The 18,485-nt window shown below is 52.7% G+C and overlaps 1 protein-coding gene across 2 annotated transcripts in view; it reads left to right on the forward strand.

Annotated features, from left to right (window-relative positions):
- The window catches only part of TBX3 (T-box transcription factor 3), a 90,874-nt gene extending 75,671 nt beyond the window's left edge, over window positions 1–15,203 (forward strand). The window contains exons 2-9 of one of the 2 annotated variants that reach the window (XM_079151870.1): window positions 2,290–2,737; window positions 4,395–4,662; window positions 5,582–5,641; window positions 5,868–6,014; window positions 7,923–7,999; window positions 9,178–9,335; window positions 10,763–11,436; window positions 13,157–15,203. In XM_079151870.1, the coding sequence (XP_079007996.1) occupies window positions 2,349–2,737; window positions 4,395–4,662; window positions 5,582–5,641; window positions 5,868–6,014; window positions 7,923–7,999; window positions 9,178–9,335; window positions 10,763–11,436; window positions 13,157–13,618 (2,235 nt within the window). In that variant the 5' untranslated portion in view covers window positions 2,290–2,348 and the 3' untranslated portion in view covers window positions 13,619–15,203. The remainder of the gene's footprint in view (window positions 1–2,289; window positions 2,738–4,394; window positions 4,663–5,581; window positions 5,642–5,867; window positions 6,015–7,922; window positions 8,000–9,177; window positions 9,336–10,762; window positions 11,437–13,156) is intronic. The other variant, XM_079151871.1, reaches the window with a different exon arrangement.
- The last annotated feature ends 3,282 nt before the right edge of the window (window positions 15,204–18,485 follow it).

Consider the following 18,485-nt stretch of genomic DNA (forward strand, 5'->3'; position numbering starts at 1 on the left):
GGTGGGGGCGTTTCACGGTTTGTTTTACAAATTCGCCCCCGACTTCTGGTGAGATAAGTCCTGGGGGTGGAGAAAGACCTGAGACACCGAGAGATAAGTGCGATGCCTGGAGATGATAGGAGGCTGGCGCACCTCCCCCAACCAGCGGCTCCACCAGGAGCTGACCCCCGAGGTGAAAGCAGCGTCTTGAAAGGGACAGGCCCAGACCCTAGTTGGTCGCTGCACTCACTTTGTCCAGAGTCTCCATTCTCCCCTCTACGCCTCCCCGCCCCCCAACACACGCATCCAGACAGAATGACCGGGAGCCCGCATCTAAATGGAAGCCGAGATTTAAAAGGGTCGGTCAATGCATTTTTCTAAAATCCAGAGACCACGGCTTAGAGTGAGCGCAGACAGGCCGGGGGCGCAGGCTGTGGACATGTTTGCGTGTACGTGTTTTGCGGCGCGTGTTACAGTACAGAGGCACCGAGGGCAACTGGGTCCCCGCACATGGCCGCGGGTGGGGCAGTGTGGAGAGGGGCCCACGCACTCAGGTGCGGAGATCTGGCCGCATCCATGTGCTCCCGTTCCCGCGAGCCCAGATGTAGGGGAGACCCGCACCAAGATGCACGAGCTCGGGGACCCTTACTTAGCGGCGGCCAGGCGGAGCTCCGCTCCACGTGGGGCTGAAGAGCGCCGCAGCCTGGAGTCTCTGCGCGCACTTCTCGGCTGCCGCCGGCTTTTGTCGCACCCAGAAGCCGAACGCCAGCTCGCGGGAGGTTCAGCCGCCCGCTCCGCTCGCCCGGAGTCGGAGGAAGAGGGAGAGCTGGAGAGAGAACCGGCAGCGGCTGGCGGAGAGGCGAGGCGAGGCGAGCGCGCGAGAGGCGAGCGCCCCTGCCCGGCGCCCGGGCGCGCTCTTCGCCTGGCTCGGCAGGCCGGCCGGCTTGCTCCCTCCCTCTCTCCCTCCCCTTCCTCCCTGGCCCTGCCTCCTCCCTCGATCCCGGGCTGGATGACTGAGGCATTTCAGACGTGGGCTGAGCGAGAGCGAGCGAGCTCAGGGGCTGCGGCGATCTCTCGATAAGCCACCTAGAGGCGACTCTGTGCGCGCACTCCCCAGTGGCTCCCGCCCTCCCTCTGATCATGTTGACATATTCACAGGACAGGCAGTAGTACCGATGCGGCGCTGCGACGTTACAGTTTCCGACACCTTCTTTTTATAACTCGGCTCTATCCCCCAGCACTCGACCTGTGAAAACCACGCCTATGCAGCAACACAATTGGTCCGAAAGCGTCAAAGAGCCAATCAAGAGGCCTCCGGCTCCCCGCAGCCCACAGCGCAGCCCGACCTTCTAGAGCGGCCGAGCAGACGCCCGGGGAATTCTAGAGGCGGAGGAGGGTGGCGAGCAGCTCGCACTCGCTTTCCCTCGCTCCCTCCCTCGCTCCCTCCCTCGCCTCGCCTCGCCTCGCCTACTCCGTCTCCCTCTCTCTCTCTCCCTCCTTTCCATTTTCCACCTCCAAAGCTTCCCTGCCCTGCGCGCCGGGACGCAGATTTAGGAAGCGATTTCGCTCACGTTTGAGGACAAGGAAGAGGCGCTGCAGAAGAGCACGGCCAGAGTCGGACTGAAGCCGAGACACCCTCCGGAGCTCGCTCGGAGCAGAGGAAGGAGGAGGAGGGCGAACGGAAGCCAGTGTGCAGTTCAAGTTTTGATAGCGCTGGTGGAAGAGGCTTAAATCAGTGTGTGTGTGTGTGTGTGCGCGCGCGCGTTTGTGTGTGTGCGCGTGTGGTTTTTTTTTTTTTTTTCCTTTTTCTTTCTTTTTTTTTTTTTAAAGAGACTTTTTCCGCGCCCTCGCTCCCTGTTAAAGCCGAGTCTAGCGCAACTGCAGAAAGAGAGAGGAAGATAGGAAGCGGGGGCAGAAGAGGAAAAGGGGGAAAGTCTTCCAGGAGAAGCGTTCGCATTTGCAACAAAGGACCTGGGGGCTGGGGAGCGAATCCGGGGACCCAGGGCTGGAGCGTCTATTTCGAGCTCAGCGGCCAGGCTCAGGCGCCAGTCGAGACCCTGCTCGCTCTCCTTGCTTCCGAAACCGACTTCCTGGAGCGGCTTTTTAAAATCACAAGGCACAAGGACTGTCACCCCAGCGACTATGTCTTCTGATTTGTCGCCACGTCCTCTTTAAGAGCGGCATCCCCCCTCCCCAAAAGACACTTTCCCCTCTCTTTGAAGTGATTGAGTTGTGATTTCTTCCTCTTTTTTTTTTTTTTTTTTTTTTGCGTTTTTTTTTTTAAACTATGTGCTGCTGTTGAACCAAAAGCAACAAAACAACAACCAAAAGCCAGGCAGCAGCTGCGGACTTGTCCCCGCCTGGAGTGGATGAGCCTATCCATGAGAGATCCGGTTATTCCTGGGACAAGCATGGCCTACCATCCGTTCCTACCTCACCGGGCGCCGGACTTCGCCATGAGCGCGGTGCTGGGTCACCAGCCGCCCTTCTTCCCCGCGCTGACGCTGCCTCCCAACGGCGCCGCGGCGCTCTCGCTGCCCGGCGCCCTGGCCAAGCCGATCATGGATCAATTGGTGGGGGCGGCCGAGACCGGCATCCCTTTCTCGTCCCTGGGGCCCCAAGCGCATCTGAGGCCTCTGAAGACCATCGAGCCCGAAGAAGAGGTGGAGGACGATCCGAAGGTGCACCTGGAGGCTAAAGAACTTTGGGATCAGTTCCACAAGCGGGGCACCGAGATGGTCATTACCAAGTCCGGAAGGTAAGCAGGCGGTGGCAACCCCCTCCTCCAGCGATCCGGGGTTCCCCCCTCCCTTTATCTCTCTCCTCCCAGAGCAGTCTCTTTGCCCGTTGTTACGGCTTGGACGAAAACTTAGTTCTCCGAAAAATGTGTGCAGAGATTCCACGGCCCTGCCCCGGTGACAGCAAATTTCAGCTTACCTGGGCGTCTGCATGGGTCTAAGACACATCTGCATCCTCGGTTAACTGCAGAATAGATAGAATATTCCAGGGGAGTTCAGACATCTCTGAAGGAAGCAAGAAAACCACCCCATTGCAGGAAGCTCACTCTTAAAGCCTTTTCTGTAGCACCCGATTTCATTACCCATGTGTTTTTATCTGTTTTATTTTGTTCCCAGGAGAAAAACTTAAAGCCCCTTTCTTTTGAGTGGTAGGGGGAGGCTGACACTATGCCCCCGGCCTCCTGCCGCTCCACCTAGCCTCTGGGTCCGACGGGCCTGAGCCTGCCAGGGTCAGAGAGAAATGGAAAGGCGAAAGGGTTTGTGTGGTCACACGCTTCCAGAGTCTGTAACCCGCAGAAGAGTTCAGCAGGCAATTTTGGATAATTAAGATTATGTTTGTAGACCCAAGGAGCCCATGACGATATGCACGTTGCTTTTGTATATGTGAATATTATAAACCATATTTTACATAATATTTAGAGGTCTTTGCCTGAATGAAAGGTGTTTGGAAAAGGGGACCCCGGGGATCATCATTAACAATCATTCATTTTTAAAAAAATATCGAATTGGACTCTATCAGGATTAAACTAAAGTCCCCCTCTGGATGTCTGTAGCTTTCTGTCTCCTTCCAAGCTAAATGAGGCCAAAGTTTGGCATAAACTCCTCCTCAAACCCACAAGACATTTAGTCAGTTTTCCCAGCAAAGTGCTTCCTTTTAAGTCAGAAGTACAGAATGCCAACACTTGTGTGAAATTAAACAGCAGTTTTGTGGCCCGATGTTGGAGTTTGGGGCAGGCGAGAGGAATGGGGGACCGTAGTTAATAACTGAATGAGCAGCTGGCTTATCAGGCCTGGAAGTTCACCCTAATCTGCAAAATTTGTTCGGAGAACTTACTGAAGCCCGGTTCCATTTCGCCAGCAGCGGGATTGCTTGTACCGGAGGGACTCGGGCAACTTGACCTTTATTTCCTTGATAAGTTTAGCATTTTCTCATCAATGGGCGTTGGAAAATTCTAGCCTTGCGGAGCTCTTCACTGGAATTCTACCCTGAGCTGTTTAGAACTAAAGGCACAAAGAAAAAAGATAGAGGCAAGAATTTCTCTGTACAGAGGGCAATCTGTACCGTCACGTAGGAACAAAATCAAGAAATCCTTAGACTCTACAGAAATGTGGTGCCACCCTTTATTTTGAATCTTGAGATATTTAAATACAGAGAAATGGGGCATATTTCAGACTTCCATGTGGAAGAGAATAATTTTGCACCCTGTTGCTCTACTCTGAAATGCAGAAGCTCATCCGTCACAGTAGAAAATTTTCAGCTTCCTTTAAATATTTTAGAATAAACAGGAAACCAACCCCCAAGATGCTGAGTGATTTATCTTTTTCTTTCCTTTTCTTTTCTTTCTTTCTTTCTTTCTTTTTTTTTTTTTTTTTCTTTTTCATGCTTTCCTTTTGTAGGCGAATGTTTCCTCCATTTAAAGTGAGATGTTCTGGGCTGGATAAAAAGGCCAAATATATTTTGTTGATGGACATTATAGCTGCTGATGACTGTCGATATAAATTTCACAATTCTCGGTGGATGGTGGCGGGTAAGGCTGACCCTGAAATGCCAAAGAGAATGTACATTCACCCCGACAGCCCGGCTACCGGGGAACAGTGGATGTCCAAAGTTGTCACTTTCCACAAACTGAAACTCACCAACAACATTTCGGACAAACACGGATTTGTAAGTTTCAATGCTGCTTCCTGCAGAATGTTCTTTCTTCTCTTCTCTCCGAGGCGGTGGGCGTTCATGTTGCTTCTAAACTTCTGAGTGTCGGCTCAGACTTCTCCTTTGCTTGCTCTTGGGAAAGTATGGCACATGTGTGCGGTTCTTCAGCAGAACTGGGAGAGGATTCGGGGTGTTTCTCTCTGGATAGTGCAGGCCTTGGTGTTCTAAAGAAATAGGAGCGAGGAAGACACCCGGGTTCCTGTCCTGTAAGCAAGCCCAGGTCCTGGGTAGAGGGTCTCACCTGCCAGGGAAGCTTAAGCCCCTAACTGAGAGTGGCAATCAGTTGCAAAGCAGTGTGTTCATTCAGGGTTGGTTTTGTTTCCAAAATGCTACTTCTCTTCGGAGGCCAGCCGTGTTCTTTCTGGGGAGAGCTGAAGTTTTCGAGGTTTGGCTAGGCTGCTTGAAGGGTGTGAATGCGATTTTGATAATGGGCTTTCTTTTTCTCAAAGAGAACTGGGCCAAGGTGACAGGTTTACTAGAAATAAGGGTGAGGTCCTCCGGTTGAAAATAGGGCGGAGATGTGGATTCAGGGACCGAGTGCTTAGGAACTTTCAGAGGACCTGGCTTGCTTGGAGAAGTCAGGCCAGGGACCTTTTGCCCCTTCCTGCCCCCCTCCCCAACATTTCAATAAAATAAACAAAGTGATAAGCGAGGAATAAGGAGGAAGATTAGGCCCAGGAAACGTGAATGGCACGGAAATATCTTCCTCGGGCAGGAATTGCATTTAAAGCCCTTGATTTGATTAGGGCATAAATATTCCTCTCTGAGTTCAGCCTTTCAGAGCTTTAAGTGGATTGGGCTCGTCAATTAGTGGGCGCTTAAGGTACTGAATCATTTTGTAAATTAAAATGCATGTTTTTCTCTATCTTTTAAGACTTTGGCCTTCCCAAGTGATCACGCAACGTGGCAGGGGAATTATAGTTTTGGGACTCAGGTAGGCTAGGGTTCAAGGTACCTGTGAACCTTAGATGGCGAGGGTGGGGGGCACCCTTTGGAAATTGAGGAGCAATTTGGATTCTCCAGAAGATACCATCTGTGGACGCCCAGGCGGTGGGACCCCGCCGGTGGGGAAGATGTCAGCCCAGCAGGGGTCCTAAGATCCCGTTTGTCCTGCTAATCTTTTTGTAAAAATGTGTATCTCCTCTTGCCTGCCCCTGCAGACCATTCTGAACTCCATGCACAAATACCAGCCCCGGTTCCACATTGTAAGAGCCAACGACATCTTGAAACTCCCTTATAGTACATTTCGGACATACTTGTTCCCCGAAACTGAATTCATCGCTGTGACCGCATACCAGAATGATAAGGTAACCGAGGGGTTTTTCTTTTTAATGCTGATGTTTCCCCTCCCCTTTAAAAAGCCACCTTGGATCCGGGTGGGAACGTTTCAAGGGAATTGAGGACGAGAGTCTTGGATTTTCTTCTGTTGATTTGACCTTCGGTGGAGCCGTTGGGGGAAGAGGCTCTGGCACCTCAGAGAGGCAGAAACCAAAGTCCCCACTAGCCAGGGACCCAGAGCTGAGTAAGAAAAGGCTCGACTGATTTTGCCAGCAAGAAGCTCCTTTAGCCACTGTCCCTGATCACGCTACACCCCAAGCCCCGGGGCTGTTTTGTGTTGCTTTCAATGTTCATTCTCTTCTCCTTTAGGAAGAAGGATCAAGAAATCAGGTTGGGGGGGGGAGCTAAAATTTTTAAGCAAAAATCCTTTGGGATTCAAGGAGGAGAATCCTAGGAGAGACCAGCTTTTCTCCTCTAGCCAGAAACCCTGAGGAGCTGGTCTGGTTTTTATTACCTTTTATGTTGCTGTGTTTTTTATGGTGTGTGTGTGTGTGTGTGTGTGTGTGTGTGTGTGTGTGTGCACGCGCGTGCGCCCTTGTGCACGCTCTCATGTGTGTGTGCATGAGCACACACGTACGTGTGTGTGTGTGTGTGTGTGTGTGTGTGCATGGTTGGAAAAACCTGTCCTGACAGCAGGGTCATGTTAATGGAGTTGTATGTGGCTTTCCACTTGAGGTAGCCAAAGTCACCACTTCGTTTGAGAGTTTTTCCTCCCTTGGACCTGATGCTGGGGGTCAGAAGGGCCCCCAAATGGGAAGCACCTGAAATGCACAGTTCCAATGGCCTGAAGGTCATGGGCACAGAGGGGCAGAGAATGCATGACTACTTGAAGGCAGTAATCAAGAGAGAGGGGGCTGGGGCTCCTGATCTTCAGCTTCTGAGGCTGAGGGCTGGATTCAGCTCAGCTGACAGCATCCACCAATCCTGCATCTCTCGATCTCACTGTCACTCTCATGGGTCCCTGTGGGGTGACCTGGGTATTCCAGGTAGATGTCCTTAGTCTGGGGACTAAGAGGATATCATCCCCTGGTCTCCCTGTCCAGTGCAAAACCTGAAGTCAGACATCCAGCTGCTGCTTTCAAGAGCCAGAAACCAGCCAGGTCTCTTTGTCCACCTCTGGTAACTTGGTATATGTGACCCCCGCCCCCGCCCCAGGGAAGGGATTTGAAAGATTGCAAATGATGGCATTTCCTCAGCATGCATAATGCAGGCCCCCTCTAGGTCCAGAATCCTATGAAACTAAGTTGTTAATGTAATAATAAAATGTAGCATTTTTGATCAGACAAAGAGGCCACCTAATTATGGTGGCAAAGTATATAAATGAAAACAAATGTCTCCAGGGGTCACTCAGTCCTTTTAGATCTGTAATTGTCAACAGTGGGATTCCTCAAACCACCCCCCACCCTAGGAGGAAAAAAAATCAAACTTGCTTCAGCCCAAGGGTAGCAAAACCCCATAAATCAGTTTATGAGATTCATGGAAAAGGTTGGAGTGTATGATGTGTGTGTGTGTGTGTGTGTGTGTGTGTGTGTGTGTGTTTAAGAGCAGAGGAGTCTGCCTTAACATATATTAAGATTAATTACATTGTATAAAAATTCAAAATGAAGATATAATTTTAAGATCAACAGGTTGCCCCTTTTGACAACTTCAAGGAAGTTTGCATTTCTAACTGCAGGCTATCAGCTGCCCAGGGAAAATGTCTTTGGGTACTTTCAACCCAGAATCCTTCGTTTGGCCTCCTGTGGATCTTTAGCCTCATCCACATGACCTCCCTTGGCACCCAGACTCCTAGGAGACTGCTGACCTGGGGGAAGCATCTCAGAACATTCTAGAACATGAAGCCAATTTCTCTGTCTTGCTTCTGTCTCCTCCTCTAGATAACTCAGTTAAAAATAGACAACAACCCCTTTGCAAAAGGTTTTCGGGACACTGGAAATGGCAGGAGAGAGAAAAGGTGGGTTGAGACAATTATTTATTTCTCATATAATTGAGGGGAAAAATTACGTTTCTAGGACTAAACTTTCAAGTGTTAGTTAGAAGTGGGATTCAGGAATTTATTCTAAGAAGAGCAGGTAGAAACTAATTTACTTCCCCCTCAGTACACTTGGCGGATGTACATTACAATTTTTCTAGGTACTACTTGTAGCCTTTAAGGAAACAAATGAGTCTACACCATCGTTGTCTCTGGAAGACAAGCTTTAAGGATAATGGATTATAGAGGGATGCCTATTAATTGTGATTAATTTAAATTCATCTTGGGCAAGGACCAGGCCATTCACAAAATGCTTTGGAATTTTTGCAATCTTGTCTTCCAAAAACCATCAGACAGAGCTGGGCCCCCTTGAGAAATCTAGTCCCCTGCCCCTTTCAAAGGTACATGGATCATTTTGCATTAAGCAGACAGCTGGAGAATATATGAGAGCAGCTCTCCCTCCCCCCACCCATTTTCAAAGATTTTGTTCTAAAATCCAGAAAATAACCCCAAATTTCCATCCTGTCCCTTAAGGGTGAGCATTACATTTTTTTTTCTAATGTGTAAGTGAATTTTAACTCCAATTAACATGTTGGTGAAACAGTTACAGTTTAGTGCACCATGAAATGACCACTTCCTCCTGCCCTTAGCAACGATCCAGGAGTTGGGTAGGCTGTGGACACACAGCTTTGCGTTCACAGGGTTGGACACTGGCTTTCCTCCCTCTGCAAGGCTGGCATTCAGCTGTCTCTGGTCACCTCCTGTCCTCTCTCCTCCTGGTTTTAAATAAGGTTTCATAGTTCAAGCAAATGTCCTTCTCAGTGAAACCCTGATCTTGAATAAAAAGGGAACTGAAGCTCCCCACCCACCCTGTGCCACACTCTGCTTCCCAGTTAAAGGCTCAGAGACCCCCAGTTAAAGGCTCAGGGACCCCCAGTTAAAGGCTCAGGGACCCCCAGTTAAAGGCTCAGGGACCCCCAGTTAAAGGCTCAGATACTGCCGGGGCTGTGTAGCTGCTCTGGGGCAAGCAGATTTCAAAGAATGAGTGTCATCCGTGGGCGGCAGGCAGAGTGAGGTGTGTGTGCCACTTTGGCAGGAGTGAGGGAAACAAAGGGGCAATGTGAGTTCTGTCTGTGACTCGGTGTGGGCCTCTGCCACAGAAAGCAGCTCACCCTGCAGTCCATGCGGGTGTTCGATGAGAGACACAAGAAGGAGAACGGGACCTCAGATGAGTCCTCCAGCGAGCAGGCGGCCTTCAACTGCTTCACGCAGGCCTCCTCGCCCGCAGTGTCCACTGTAGGGACGTCGAACCTCAAAGGTAAGCCCGGCTGCCTCTCCAGACTCCATGGTCGCTGGGCCTGGAGGAGTTGGGGGTGGGGAGGCATGGAGGTCTAGACTGGAGACTCACCCAGTGGAGGCTGCAGACCCTTCCAGACCTCTGTAAACAGGAGCCAGAGCTCAAAAAACTAACAGTATCGGATGCGTCCCCTCTCCAGAAGGTCGTGCAGGGAAAGCTCAGAACCCTTCTCCTAAATCCTTATTTGGCTCAGGTGGGGTGGTGTGTGTTGGCAGAAGCATTTCTGACAGGGACCTGAAACTCTGGCTCTCCCTCCCTCTCTGCCCACCCTCCCAGGCACCCCCTCCCCTACCAAGGCAGTCTTCAACTACTGACAAACCCACTGGCCTGAATTCTACCTTAAAATGTGTTGGGTTGGGAGGAGGTGAGGAATTCTCTGTCCCTGAGACGGCAGAGAAGGGGGCTGAGAAGACATTAGGCTGGAGAACCACAGTTAACCCTGGAGGAGGGCGTGGAGCACTGGAGATGTGGGGCAAGGGGATGAGGAGATGGTTCAAATCCCCAGTTGGTTTCCTGTGTTTAAAGAGCAAGCACTATTTATTTGGAAAGACACACACAGTCTCTCAACTGGAGGAAACCTGTTTCTAAGTGAAATCCTTAATGTCTTCAATCCATTTAAGCTTTAAACATAAAATAGGATCTCCCCCTCCCTTTTTTTTTTCGGTAGAACACCCACAGAGGGTGTGGAGAGAGGAAAAGGAAGGAGTCTCTGATTGTCCTGGGGCACAGGGAGCTGCAGGTCACCCATTTTGTTGCAGGCTCTGGGGGCAAACTCGGAGAAGGCTCACTCGAGTGTGTGCGGGGGAGGGGTGTTTGCTTCTGCCAGGACCAATTCAGATGTCAGGATTCTTTCCAAACAAATCCTTCCAAAGTAATCTACAAATTTGTGGAAGGTGCTGATCTGCATCTCACTCACGGAACAAAGACGGATGGTAATTGGAATGTGCTTCAGCTGTGACTTTTAAAGAAACTTAGTTTTTAGTTTAAAAAGTTCATTTGCAATCGAATGGAGAAATGCCTGTAAACTTTCTGACACTGTAGGAGCTCCATCCAGACTTGTTGGGGGTGGGGAGAGTCAGTTCATTATCATAAGAAGAGCTACTGGTTTGGGGAATTTCTACATAAGGAGGGTTAAGCTCCTTCCAAATACTTTAAATTCATTGTTAGCTTGTTGAATCGGAAAGCTAAGGTGTTAGGTATCCTCCCTCCCCATTTTGCAGATGAGAAAACTGAGGTGCCAAGGCTAAGGGGCCTGCCCAGGGTTCCACAGCCAATTGAGATTCACACTGGGAACTGGATCCCCGCTGGTGCACTTGACGCTAACGCCCTTCCGCTTCGTTTTTTTTTTTTTTTTTTTTTTTTTTTTTTCCCTTCCCTTCTGGGCTTAGATCTGTGTCCCAGCGAGGCTGAGAGTGACGCGGAGGCCGAGAGCAAGGAAGAGCACGGCCCGGAGGCCTGCGACGCGGCCAAGATCACCACCACCACGTCGGAGGAGCCGTGCCGCGACAAGGGCAGCCCGGCGATCAAGGCTCACCTCTTTGCGGCCGAGCCAGGCGGCCGATCCCGGGACAGCGGGCGGCTGGACAAGGCGTCGCCGGACTCGCGCCATAGCCCGGCCACCATCTCGTCCAGCACCCGCGGTCTGGGCGCCGACGAGCGCCGGAGCCCGGGGCGCGAGGGCGCGGCCACGGCCAAGGTCGAGGAGGCGCGCGCGCTGCCGGGCAAGGAGGCGTTCGCGCCGCTCACGGTGCAGACAGACGCGGCCGCGCACCTGGCCCAGGGCCCCCTGCCCGGCCTCGGCTTCGCGCCGGGCCTGGCCGGCCAGCAGTTCTTCAACGGGCACCCACTGTTCCTGCACCCCGGCCAGTTCGCCATGGGGGGCGCCTTCTCCAGCATGGCCGCGGGCATGGGGCCCCTGCTGGCCACGGTGTCCGGGGCCTCCACCGGCGTCTCGGGCCTGGATTCCACCGCCATGGCCTCTGCCGCCGCAGCGCAGGGACTGTCTGGGGCGTCCGCGGCCACCCTGCCCTTCCACCTCCAACAGCACGTCCTGGCCTCTCAGGTATGCGTCCCGCTCCCTGCGTCAGCTGCTCTGCTTTTCCGGCCGGTGGATTGCAGACTCTCACTCAGTCCCCTTGCCTTCAAAAAATAATAATAATATATAATAACAGTAATTACATACTATTATTTTTAATCTACCCATTACTAGGTGCAAGACTTAGCTCATTGAGTCATCATGATCTCAAACCCCCCAAAGAAAAAGGCTTCCCAAGGGCTGCTTCCCGCGGTCGATGGAGCCAGAGATAACAGCTGCCTAGTGCGTACCTAGAACCCGCTCTCTTCTAGGCACTGCAGCTATTCTGACTCATGACCTAAACCTTCAGTGGGACTTTTATCACCTCCAACTCTTCCGCTGGAGAGGAAGAGGCCCATAGACGTTGAGTAACTTGTCTAAGGTCACACAGCTAATCCTTGGTGGAGCTGAGGCTCTGTCCCAGGCGCCTCTCTCAGGGTTTTTTGATTCTAGCTTTGGAGCTAAATGTCTCTTTAGTGTCAAACAGACAGCCCTCCCCCCTTCTCCCCCCCTGGAATTGGACAAGAGGGTGACTGAGGCCTGGAGATGGGAAGTGACTTCCTGGATAAGGATTCAGTCTTGCTTCTTCCAGTCTTTCCTCCCAATTCAGAGCTCTCCTCCCTACCCCCACCCCAGGCAAGCCAGCCTGTCCCCCAAAGGGTTAACAGTTGGAACACACGTGGGAAATGTCAGAGCAGAGCGACCAGCAGGGCTGTGGCAGGCCTGCCTGTGGTTCAGACAGCTGCACTGGGGCACGGGAGTGCTGGGGAGCAGGCCCAGGCCGCTGAGAACGCTTGCTCTGAACCCGGGGAAGAGGTTCTCTGGGGTTTTCTGCAAGCTCTCGCCTTTTGTTTTGTCTGAGCACATTCGTCTCCCTTGCCAGAGCCAAAAGGCAGGGAGGAGGGGGCTGAGAAAGGGGCTGGCTTGGGGCCTCTCTCAGCTCCTCTCTTGACCTCTGCAGGATTCTGGAGACCTTGTCCCAGGTGGCAGGGATAGGGCGCCCGTGAGGCTGTCTGGGCATTCAAACACTTAGTGGCACCTGTAGGCCTGGGGCACCCCCAGCTCCCTACACTGCAGAGTCTGCTGCTGCCACTTAGGAACTGAGGACATCCCTGGGCCACCTCAGTTTCCCACCTGTGACACTGGCCTCTTAGGCCAGGTGATTTCTTTGTCTCTGTTGATAGCAAATGCGCTCTGATCCACCCCCTCCAGTCGCTTTGCTTCACATCTTCCACACTTACTTGGGGGTCTCCTTTGGGAACCTTTTACAGTTAGATAAGAATGACCCCCCCAGAAAACACAAGTCTGATAACATGTCTTTGGTTTTCCTTCAGTCACCTCTGCGGGCTAGACTAAATCTGAAGCCCCACATGACAGGTGCAGCCAACCTTTGGGGGTGGGGTGGTTCTAGGTCCTGTGGACCAGCTGCTGTGGGTGACAGTTGTGGCCATTAGCTAATTTCCAAACACCAGTCCTCAATCAGTATATGAATGATTTGCTGTTCCCTGATTTTTCATATAAGGAGGGCCAGACACAGTGTTTGGGGTGACAGAGCGGAGACTTGAGCCTGGAGACAGGGATCATCCCCTGCTCCCCAAAAATGAAAGGGCTCTGTGGCTGGCCCAGCTGGTGGGGAGGACTTGGAGGAGGCTGGCTCCTCCCGCCCCGCAGCCCCTGACTCGCTGTGTGGTTTCTCTTCCTTCCCCAGGGCCTGGCCATGTCGCCTTTCGGAAGCCTGTTCCCCTACCCCTACACGTACATGGCCGCGGCGGCGGCTGCCTCCTCGGCGGCGGCCTCCAGCTCGGTGCACCGCCACCCGTTCCTCAGTCTGAACAGCATGCGCCCGCGGCTGCGCTACAGCCCCTACTCCATCCCGGTGCCGGTCCCCGACAACAGCAGCCTGCTGGCCACCGCGCTGCCGTCCATGGCGCCGGCCGCGGGGCCCCTGGACGGCAAGGCCTCCGCCCTGGCCTCCAGCCCCGCCTCGGTGGCCGTGGACTCCGGCTCGGAACTGAACAGCCGCTCCTCCACGCTCTCTTCCAGCTCTGTGTCCTTGTCGCCCAAACTCTGCTCCGAGAAGGAGGCGGCCACCAGCGAACTGCAGAGTATCCAGCGATTGGTCAGCGGCTTGGAAGCCAAGCCCGACAGGTCCCGCAGCGCGTCCCCCTAGACCCCCTCCCAGGAAAGTCTCTTCATTCCAGTTCAGTCAAATCTGCAGTGCACTTTGTTGGATGTAAACGAAACCACGGGGCCGTGGGGTTACCCGCTTCCTTTTGCAGTCCTGCCTGGGAAGGGGCGCTGGACTCCCTGGAGAGAATGTTCTAGAGACAGGCCCTGTCTTCTTGGCATGGTTTATATATCCCGGATCTGGCTCAGATTCTGGGGGCTCAGAAACCACTGTTGCATTGAGCGATCCGGGTGGGAGTGAATCATTTGTGTCCAGAGTGACTTCCATCCAGATTGGTCTGGAAGCTGTGGCCGAAGAAAGAGGTAGCTGAGCCCTCCAGGGGGGAGAGGTGTTGAAAGGCATTTCCCTCGATGTGGATTTATATATATATATATTTTTTTTTCCTTCACCGTGTCAAGTGGAAACAAATAAAATTTTTTAAAAAAACCGGGGGCAAATGAATACATTAACATGATTGTTTGTGAAGATCAGAAACTTTATAGGGACTTGCATATGGGTTCTCAATAAGTTACTGAACAGCGTTGTGTGGGGAGGGAAGTCCCTGCCATTCTTGTTTAACCTATATTAAGGAAATCTGTGTCTTTTTAATATTCTTGTGATGTTTTAAGAGCCGCTGTAGGTCTCTTCTTGCATGTTCCACAGTAATATATTTGTGGTTTTTATTTTGGACGCTTGCTTTTAGACAAAACAGAACCCCATCCTCCTCAACCTGTGCTCTCCAGTCAGCAACCCCAAGGAAGTGGGATGGGGGTACAAAAACTGAATTTATTTTATCTGAGCTCTGTAGCCGGATTTACGTCCCCTTTGGCAGTTCTCTTTCCTGTATATGCAATAACAAGGTTTTAAAAAAAATAATAAAGAAGAAGCGAGACTATTAGACAAAGTATTTATGTAATTATTTGATAACTCATGTAAATAGGTGGAATATGAATGCTTGGAAAATTAAACTTTAATTTATTGACATTGTACATAGCTCTGTGTAAATACGATGGCAATTGTGAGTTTTGTTCTTTTTCTTTTAGTCGGTTTTGTTTCCAGGTCACAGAATGACTGTTCACACTAGAAAACAGACTTTCTGCACCGACATCTCCACACTTTCAAAAGACTTGTCTGCGAAATTTATTTTTCTTTTTTAATGTCCAAGAGTGGGGGGGGGGAGTGCTGTTTCCTATTTTAGCCAAAATCGGGGAGGAGTTAGCACTTCCCAGCTCCACTTGAAGTTCCTGAAAATATAACACCCTAAGAGTGGTCCTGGGATTGCTGGGGGAAGCGGGGGGCGTGCAGAGACTGGGGTTTGACGTCCTAATTTTTTCTTCATATTTGTATCTGCTAGTCTCTGATTTCCTCCAAGCGAAGTGGGATTTACTACTGTTGTCAATCTTGATGGCGTTTTGAATTGGTGTCTATAGAGTGTCAGTTCAAAAGTCAGGTGCTGAGGGATGGTTTAAAGACAAAAATCCATGAAGGTATATTTTGTGTTATAGTTGACGAGTTCTTTGGATTTCTGTATTTTTTTTTTCCTCTTTAAAACTTCACTGAAATTTCAATAAATTTTTATTGAAATGTTTTTGGGCCTTGTGTTAAATGCTTTTCTCCAAACTTTCCCTGAAGGTAGAGAACAGGAAAAGATTCTGCCTCTTCTCTGGCCTCCCCCCCCCTTTCCTTGCCTTTAAATAATTTGAAGACCGCCCCCAGTCAACCAAAATGAGATGTCACTCAAGTTACAAAGCTAAGAACAAAAGTCCCTTACTACATACAGCCCAAGGAGCCCCTTCAATCTGAAAATACTTTTAAATTGGGAGCAAACGGCAGAGAAAAAGAGGCCTGATTAGAATTCGGAAAGAATAGTAATTTCAGAGTCTTAAGTTTTAATAGAAAAGGACCCGCCCTGTCCCTAAGTCAGCTTTTCCCACAGGAATCCGACCAAAAATAAGCTGGAGCTCCAGGAACGTTTTTCGGTTTAAGTTCGCTCTCCCTTTTGACAACGATCTGGGGACTCCAAGTCAAAAATATCTCCCTGCACGGTGTGTTGGGCGCGGGAAAAAGACTAGCAGAGTCCCCAGGCGACCAGACCCGCTGGCCAGGCGATGACTCTCCGCCAGGTTGGAGCAGAAACGCACGAAGCGGAAGGCGTCTCACCCCCACCCCACCGGCAGTCCGGGTGTCTCAGATCCCACCAGGCTGGCCCCGGGCGCCTCTGCGAGGCCCCATCCGTCCTCTGGATGGGCGAGCAAAGCGCCCATAGCTCTGCGCAAATTTAGCAGTGTCACGGGAGGGAAGAGGGAAGTCTTCCGTGCATAGGGAAGGTAATTCCAGGGCGCATAGTTCACCTCCTCAAGGTAAAAGTCGCCCCCAGGCTAACATCTTTACTTAGTTCTCCCCTCCGACCAGAATCCATGCGTCTGAGGAGCTGTCTTTTGAAGTTCAATTTATCTTTAAAATGTTCAATTTAAAAAATGGTGGGGACATGTCACTCTTAATCTCCCCACCCCCAGGCTCACCTCGGAGGTGTCTATATGTCTTGGGGCGGGGCGGGGGGAGTAAGGGAAGTTTCTCCAGGGTTAGTCCTTAGGCCTTTTCTTACCCTGGGGCCCAGGACGCAAAGACCCAACTGGAGCCCGCCTGGCGGCTGACTCCCCGCCCCGCCCCCCCTCCGGAGCCCGCCTGCCCGGCCCCACGTCCCTGTCACCTTCAGGCCTCTTGAACGGCCGGCGAGGAGGACCCCCCTCCTCTCCCTCCCTGGTCCTGTACTTGGAGAGGATCGAGGTCGAGACCTTTTGGAGAGGGGGACAAAACCCCTTCGATCCTCGGCCAGGCACGTGGGGACCCCCACGGCCTCTCCAGAGCTGTCTCCCGTTGTGGGAGGGAAGACAACCAGAGTGGAGGGGGAGGGCTTGGAGGGCCCGAAGACCTTTAGGGTCAGAGCAACCCCTTCGGGCCAGGAATTCCCAGGGCGCGCAGCCTCGGCGCGGCGGCTGGTGCCGAGTGGGGCTGGTTCTCGGCCCAACGACAACGCTCGGTGCCCGCGCGCCTGACAAGGTGGTAGTGGGCTCAGCTGTGCGCCCCCCAATTGGGGAGGAAATAACTCGGCCTCGAAGAGGGACAACGCGTTCCTTTTTCGGCCCAGATTTCTTACCTCCTCCCTACTCCCCACCCCACCCCCCAAATTTAGGGACAGTGCTCAGACATGTGTCCAGCCGGTCCCGCGGGCTGTCCTTCCTCCTTACAGTTTTTTAATCTCCTGGATATCTTATTTGTATATACCGATGTTAATAAGTAACTCTCCCGGCGCTGATGGACTGGAGGTGAACGGCTTGCAATCTCTCTGGATTTCGTTGTCTATTACTCACCTGGCGCCGGTCGCAATCTCGCCGCGGGCTTTATGGTGGCGGCGGCGGCGGCCGCCGAGGCCACTCGGGACAGGCGCCTTCGCCTTTTTTTCCGGGCTTCGAGTGCCACCTATCTGTCTGGCCCACAAATGCGCCCTGGTCGCTGCGGCTTGCTGGGCGCCCCAGCGCCTCCCGGGTCCCGGAACTTGGGCGCTTCACCTTTGCCCCTTCTCATCCCCGCCACCTCCAGCCCGCAACCCGCCCGGTCAGCCCCACTCCCGTCGGAAGAAGGGCCGTCGTCTCTTTCCTGGATATCACTTTCATTCCTGTTTGGGCCTCAGATGAGAAAAACAGCCCTCTCCTTTGGGTTTCCAAGGAATGTTCGGAAACTCAGTGTTGGGGGGGGGCGGGCATGCTCGTGATCCTCTGGCCAAGGTCTTTGCAGCTCCTTGTAGAAATCGACCCTGGCAGGGACTAACCCGAGCCCGGGAGCAGGAGACCGAGGAAGGACACCCTGGCCCCAACAGTCACACCCCCAGCTCTGCCCGGGGACAACTTCCCTAGGCTTTCTTACTCTATCACAGCCACTTTTCGTTCCTTAACCTGGCAGCGTCTACGGGGACAAAGGCCAGGGCGGGCGGGCGCAGCAGCTCTTACAGCCCCCGGCGGTGGTCAGCCCGGGAAGCCTGCAGGGCCCAGCGACTTGGTGATTTGTAGATGTGAGGTGACAAATGCGGGTGCCTGCCAGAGCCCTCGGGCCCCCGCCCGTTGGGAAGGTCGGCTCCAAGCCGGGCAGCGCCCTGGCGTCTGAGACCCGCCGAGGGAGGGGGTAGGGTCGCCTTTTGCTGAGCTTTGAGCCGCGGGCAAAGGCGTCCGGGTTCCTGCTGACCTCCCGGCGCTAATTGCTGGGGCCGAAGGGCGCGCTCGGGCAGAGGCAGGGGTCACGACCCTGTGCTCCCTCCTCCCGGTTCCCGCAGCCCCAGAGGAGCGAGGGGTGTGTGCAAGGCGGCGAGTGTGTGTGCGCGCCTAGGGCCTCTCTCTGGATCAGCGCTGTCCTGGGACCCGCCCTTTTGGTGTGCGGGGAAAGTTCCCGACGAGTAGGCCCTAAAAAAAATTCCATCCAAGAAGGAAAACCCGGGTCTGACCTTTTCCCTAAGCTAGCAGACAGGCAGCCGCCTCCGGGCGCTGCAAGACGCTGGAAACGCTTGGCGTCCGCGCACTTTCTGCCTCGCTGGTTCCCAAATTTGACCTCCCGGCACCCAGCCAAGAGAGACTGGTGGAGTGTGTAGCTCTGAGCCCGAGAGGCGACCTGGGCTCCATGTGTGTGCCCATAGCTGTGGGTACCTTTGGGCCGCTCCTGGGTGTTTTCCAATCGAGGCCAGGAGCTGCAGGTGTGGGAAGGATGTGTGTGTTTGCGTGTACTTGTGAGCGCCCCATCTGTAGCCGTCTCTTCCAATTTGGATTTAGAAGTTCATGCGCAAGACAGTTCCGGATGTAGATGCATTTGGTTGTTTTATAAT

The sequence above is a fragment of the Sciurus vulgaris genome (genome assembly GCF_902686455.1).
Source record: "Sciurus vulgaris genome assembly, chromosome: 8".
NCBI lineage: Eukaryota > Metazoa > Chordata > Mammalia > Rodentia > Sciuridae > Sciurus > Sciurus vulgaris.